The sequence below is a fragment of the Hyla sarda genome, unplaced genomic scaffold (assembly GCF_029499605.1).
Source record: "Hyla sarda isolate aHylSar1 unplaced genomic scaffold, aHylSar1.hap1 scaffold_3033, whole genome shotgun sequence".
Lineage (NCBI taxonomy): Eukaryota > Metazoa > Chordata > Amphibia > Anura > Hylidae > Hyla > Hyla sarda.
The window spans coordinates 14,830-21,726 of NW_026609752.1; the positions used below are offsets into that span (position 1 = coordinate 14,830).

General features: G+C 51.3%; 1 protein-coding gene across 1 annotated transcript; it reads right to left on the reverse strand.

Moving 5' to 3' along the window:
• Nucleotides 1-804: 804 nt before the first annotated feature.
• LOC130327901 (F-box/WD repeat-containing protein 2) lies at nt 805-6,668 on the reverse strand (the record flags this gene model as incomplete). The annotated part of the gene is given in 4 exon segments (XM_056553425.1): nt 805-1,363; nt 5,776-5,945; nt 6,370-6,456; nt 6,535-6,668. Coding segments are annotated over 4 exon segments (680 nt in total), but the record flags the coding sequence as incomplete, so codon positions are not given.
• Nucleotides 6,669-6,897: the final 229 nt, after the last annotated feature.

Below are 6,897 nucleotides of genomic sequence, written 5' to 3' on the forward strand. Positions count from 1 at the left end.
ACCTCCTCTACACTATATAATACTCAGGTATCATCTAGTACTTTCCTTATATACTGACCTCCTCTACACTGTATATTACTCCGGTATCATCTAGTACTCTCCTTATATACTGACCTCCTCTACACTATATAATACTCAGGTATCATCTAGTACTTTCCTTATATACTGACCTCCTCTACACTGTATATTACTCCGGTATAATCTAGTACTCTCCTTATATACTGACCTCCTCTACACTACATATTACTCCGGTATCATCTGGTACTCTCCTTATATACTGACCTCCTCCACACTATATAATACTCAGGTATCATCTAGTGCTCTCCTTATATACTGACCTCCTCCTCTACACTATATAATACTCAGGTATCATCTAGTGCTCTCCTTATATACTGACCTCCTCTACACTACATATTACTCCGGTATCATCAGGTACTCTCCTTATATACTGACCTCCTCCACACTATATAATACTCAGGTATCATCTAGTGCTCTCCTTATATACTGACCTCCTCCTCTACACTATATAATACTCAGGTATCATCTAGTGCTCTCCTTATATACTGACCTCCTCTACACTACATATTACTCCGGTATCATCTGGTACTCTCCTTATATACTGACCTTCTCCTCCACAAGTTCCAGGCGGTGGCAGCTGCTCCAGAATCCTCCGTTGCTCATATGCCGATCCCCTTCCCCCTGGCAGAGTCATCTCATAGACTATCTTATAAATTGTTAGGACTTTTTCTGTATTAAAATAGATTACATGTATAAAAACTTCAGTACAAAAGCACAGAGCCAATATGGTGGCCAACCCTTTATCATATTCTGTAAAACCAGGAATGTGGCTGGTGAGAAGGGACAATGTTGGCTTCCTGGGAAGAATGGAAATATCTAAAGGCGACCACTATCATGCAGCATCCGAGAACTCCCCACAAAGGAAGTGAAAGAAGATAATGATTGTGCACTGCATGATGGGAACTTTGGTTCATGCACATTTCGCTGTGACAGTGGTTGCTCATTCGTTAGTCTCAACGTCCTGTTAAAAGTATGTGGTGCCGGAGCCTTCCGCCCTCAGCCGTTCTCCTTCCACAACACCAAATGAATACTGTGGTCGGGCATGCTGGTGGCGAACACCAACCCCACATCATTGCTACCGTCCAGGCCATCCAGCCATGCCACCTCTCCAGCCAAAAAGCTGGAGCCCCTCTTGGACTTCCTGTACTCTGGAAGCGGCCAGCGGCTGATCACCTTCTCAGTCCTTAAGTCCATGATGTACAGGTGATGGTTGTCAAAAAGGAGGGCAAAAATGTCTCCAAAACTGAGCAGAGAAAGGTTTGTGGAATCCGGAGTCTTGATGATTCTGAAAGTAGAGAGGAAATGACTGAAATGAGCAGCGGACAAGTCAGGACAGTGAATTACAGCGCACCCGCTATGATGTCCCCCCGCAGCAGGATCATGGCCGTCTGTATAACACCGCCACCACCAATGGCTCAGAACCATGTACTGCTTTCTTAGAGCAGGTCCTCTGCCTATAGCTGACTGAGGGTGCTGGATACTGAGGGGCCACATCCACTGCAGAACGCCCCCCATTATATTGAGGAGAAGTAGTCATCCCCCGCAGCAGGATCATGGCCGTCTGTATAACACCGCCACCACCAATGGCTCAGAACCACGGACCATGTACTGCTTTCTTAGTGCAGGTCCTATGCCTATAGCTGACTGAGGGTGCTGGATGCTGAGGGGCCACATCCACTGCAGAACGGCCCCCATTATAATGAGGAGAAGTAGTCATCCCCCGCAGCAGGATCATGGCTGTCTGTATAACACCGCCACCACCAATGGCTCAGAACCACGGACCATGTACTGCTTTCTTAGTGCAGGTCCTATGCCTATAGCTGACTGAGGGTGCTGGATGCTGAGGGGCCACATCCACTGCAGAACGGCCCCCATTATAATGAGGAGAAGTAGTCATCCCCCGCAGCAGGATCATGGCCGTCTGTATAACACCGCCACCACCAATGGCTCAGAACCAAGGACCATGTACTGCTTTCTTAGTGCAGGTCCTATGCCTATAGCTGACTGAGGGTGCTGGATACTGAGGGGCCACATCCACTGCAGAACGCCCCCCATTATAATGAGGAGAAGTAGTCATCCCCCGCAGCAGGATCATGGCCGTCTGTATAACACCGCCACCACCAATGGCTCAGAACCACGGACCATGTACTGCTTTCTTAGTGCAGGTCCTATGCCTATAGCTGACTGAGGGTGCTGGATGCTGAGGGGCCACATCCACTGCAGAACGCCCCCCATTATATTGAGGAGAAGTAGTCATCCCCCGCAGCAGGATCATGGCCGTCTGTATAACACCGCCACCACCAATGGCTCAGAACCACGGACCATGTACTGCTTTCTTAGTGCAGGTCCTATGCCTATAGCTGACTGAGGGTGCTGGATGCTGAGGGGCCACATCCACTGCAGAACGCCCCCCATTATATTGAGGAGAAGTAGTCATCCCCCGCAGCAGGATCGTGGCTGTCTGTATAACACCGCCACCACCAATGGCTCAGAACCACGGACCATGTACTGCTTTCTTAGTGCAGGTCCTATGCCTATAGCTGACTGAGGGTGCTGGATGCTGAGGGGCCACATCCACTGCAGAACGCTCCCCATTATATTGAGGAGAAGTAGTCGTCCCCCGCAGCAGGATCATGGCTGTCTGTATAACACCCTCACCACCAATGGCTCAGAACCAAGGACCATGTACTGCTTTCTTAGTGCAGGTCCTATGCCTATAGCTGACTGAGGGTGCTGGATGCTGAGGGGCCACATCCACTGCAGAACGCCCCCCATTATATTGAGGAGAAGTAGTCATCCCCCGCAGCAGGATCATGGCTGTCTGTATAACACCGCCACCACCAATGGCTCAGAACCACGGACCATGTACTGCTTTCTTAGTGCAGGTCCTCTGCCTATAGCTGACTGAGGGTGCTGGATGCTGAGGGGCCACATCCACTGCAGAACGCCCCCCATTATATTGAGGAGAAATAGTCATCCCCCGCAGCAGGATCATGGCCGTCTGTATAACACCGCCACCACCAATGGCTCAGAACCACGGACCATGTACTGCTTTCTTAGTGCAGGTCCTATGCCTATAGCTGACTGAGGGTGCTGGATGCTGAGGGGCCACTTCCACTGCAGAACGCCCCCCATTATATTGAGGAGAAGTAGTCATCCCCCGCAGCAGGATCATGGCCGTCTGTATAACACCGCCACCACCAATGGCTCAGAACCACGGACCATGTACTGCTTTCTTAGTGCAGGTCCTATGCCTATAGCTGACTGAGGGTGCTGGATGCTGAGGGGCCACATCCACTGCAGAACGCCCCCCATTATAATGAGGAGAAGTAGTCATCCCCCGCAGCAGGATCATGGCTGTCTGTATAACACCGCCACCACCAATGGCTCAGAACCACGGACCATGTACTGCTTTCTTAGTGCAGGTCCTATGCCTATAGCTGACTGAGGGTGCTGGATGCTGAGGGGCCACATCCACTGCAGAACGCCCCCCATTATAATGAGGAGAAGTAGTCATCCCCCGTAGCAGGATCATGGCCGTCTGTATAACACCGCCACCACCAATGGCTCAGAACCACGGACCATGTACTGCTTTCTTAGTGCAGGTCCTATGCCTATAGCTGACTGAGGGTGCTGGATGCTGAGGGGCCACATCCACTGCAGAACGCCCCCCATTATATTGAGGAGAAGTAGTCATCCCCCGCAGCAGGATCATGGCTGTCTGTATAACACCGCCACCACCAATGGCTCAGAACCACGGACCATGTACTGCTTTCTTAGTGCAGGTCCTATGCCTATAGCTGACTGAGGGTGCTGGATGCTGAGGGGCCACATCCACTGCAGAACGCCCCCCATTATATTGAGGAGAAGTAGTCATCCCCCGCAGCAGGATCATGGCTGTCTGTATAACACCGCCACCACCAATGGCTCAGAACCACGGACCATGTACTGCTTTCTTAGTGCAGGTCCTATGCCTATAGCTGACTGAGGGTGCTGGATGCTGAGGGGCCACATCCACTGCAGAACGGCCCCCATTATATTGAGGAGAAGTAGTCATCCCCCGCAGCAGGATCATGGCCGTCTGTATAACACCGCCACCACCAATGGCTCAGAACCACGGACCATGTACTGCTTTCTTAGTGCAGGTCCTATGCCTATAGCTGACTGAGGGTGCTGGATGCTGAGGGGCCACATCCACTGCAGAACGCCCCCCATTATATTGAGGAGAAGTAGTCATCCCCCGCAGCAGGATCATGGCCGTCTGTATAACACCGCCACCACCAATGGCTCAGAACCACGGACCATGTACTGCTTTCTTAGTGCAGGTCCTCTGCCTATAGCTGACTGAGGGTGCTGGATGCTGAGGGGCCACATCCACTGCAGAACGCCCCCCATTATATTGAGGAGAAGTAGTCATCCCCCGCAGCAGGATCATGGCTGTCTGTATAACACCGCCACCACCAATGGCTCAGAACCAAGGACCATGTACTGCTTTCTTAGTGCAGGTCCTATGCCTATAGCTGACTGAGGGTGCTGGATGCTGAGGGGCCACATCCACTGCAGAACGCCCCCCATTATAATGAGGAGAAGTAGTCATCCCCCGCAGCAGGATCATGGCTGTCTGTATAACACCGCCACCACCAATGGCTCAGAACCACGGACCATGTACTGCTTTCTTAGTGCAGGTCCTATGCCTATAGCTGACTGAGGGTGCTGGATGCTGAGGGGCCACATCCACTGCAGAACGCCCCCCATTATATTGAGGAGAAGTAGTCATCCCCCGCAGCAGGATCATGGCTGTCTGTATAACACCGCCACCACCAATGGCTCAGAACCACGGACCATGTACTGCTTTCTTAGTGCAGGTCCTATGCCTATAGCTGACTGAGGGTGCTGGATGCTGAGGGGCCACATCCACTGCAGAACGCCCCCCATTATATTGAGGAGAAGTAGTCATCCCCCGCAGCAGGATCATGGCTGTCTGTATAACACCGCCACCACCAATGGCTCAGAACCACGGACCATGTACTGCTTTCTTAGTGCAGGTCCTATGCCTATAGCTGACTGAGGGTGCTGGATGCTGAGGGGCCACATCCACTGCAGAACGCCCCCCATTATATTGAGGAGAAGTAGTCATCCCCCGCAGCAGGATCATGGCCGTCTGTATAACACCGCCACCACCAATGGCTCAGAACCACGGACCATGTACTGCTTTCTTAGTGCAGGTCCTATGCCTATAGCTGACTGAGGGTGCTGGATGCTGAGGGGCCACATCCACTGCAGAACGCCCCCCATTATATTGAGGAGAAGTAGTCATCCCCCGCAGCAGGATCATGGCTGTCTGTATAACACCGCCACCACCAATGGCTCAGAACCACGGACCATGTACTGCTTTCTTAGTGCAGGTCCTATGCCTATAGCTGACTGAGGGTGCTGGATGCTGAGGGGCCACTTCCACAACATCCATTTGGTAGCAGACCCAGGATGTAAAGGGGACCCTCACTTCTACAGTAGTATCACAGATTTCACATGAAGATTGCTGTCTTTCTCTTCTCACTATGGCTGCTGGGTAAATATTCTGTTTGCTCTGGCCTTTCTGTGGTGGAATCGGACTAACAGAGCTGGGCCGTCCTGCCATGTCACCACCACCCCTGTGGGCCACTGCTGCTCTCCTATATATAACACAGGAGTATTTACCGCAGGATGTCATAGCTGGCAAAATCCCACTGGTACAGACCCAAGGCGGAGCTGCAGACGATGTATCTGCCGTCAAAGTGCAGCCGCGGCTGGAGAGTGATGCTGCGATCATCTGACACGTACAGCGTCTTCAGACACTTACAATTTATCTCTCTGCCAATGGGCCAAATCTGGAAAGAAACAGAATACAAGTATCATGAAGAACGTGCCCACCCACACAGCCCCCCATCCGTTCATCACATGACATGGGAGTGTTCGGAGGGTTGACCCAGAGTATTGTACCCGGCACCCATCCAATACTGTGGGAAATGGCACCGAACCAGCCTCAGTATATAGAGCAGAATTCTTGCACCTTCCACTTACCATAAACATTGACCCCACCAAAGAAAATATCTGGACAGTAATATCTCCTCTCTCTGATCACAAGCCTGAGGCTGCACTACTGAGGCATTAGGACAGGGACCCTGGGACCTTAGAAGGATCACCATCAATAGCTGCCCCCTGCTGGCTAGAATAGGTGCATGCGGGAAGAGTACAGTGCAGCCTTAGGCTTGAGGCCTGTAACATATTGTCCGGACGATTTTACCGTATTACCTTAATCTCATACTTGTCAGCGCTCAGTAGGATATAATCCCCAGGACTGTGCAGGACCGATGTCACCTGACACTTCTGTAACACCACCTGCCGGAGCGAAGTACACAAACGTCAGGGGACAGCCATCTCATCTATAGAGAAGTATAACCCTCAGCAGACACCTACCTTTGTCACCCACTCGGTGTGTCCGGTGAGGGTATTCAGACATGTTCCTGAAGATAAGGCCCAGATCTTCACAGTGTTGTCCGCTGATCCGCTGACCAGGAGATCCAGCTCATCATTGTAATCCACACTAAAGACTGGAGAGAAGAGATGAATACACCAGCCGCACCTACAGATTGTCAGCTCTATAGACAAGCACAGTCCATTATGTTCCTGCTGCTTTCTATTTCTTACATACACCAGCCGCTCCTACAGATTGTCAGCTCTATAGACAAGCACAGTCCATTATGTTCCCACTGCTTTCTATTTCTTACATACACCAGCCGCTCCTACAGATTGTCAGCTCTATAGACAAGCACAGTCCAT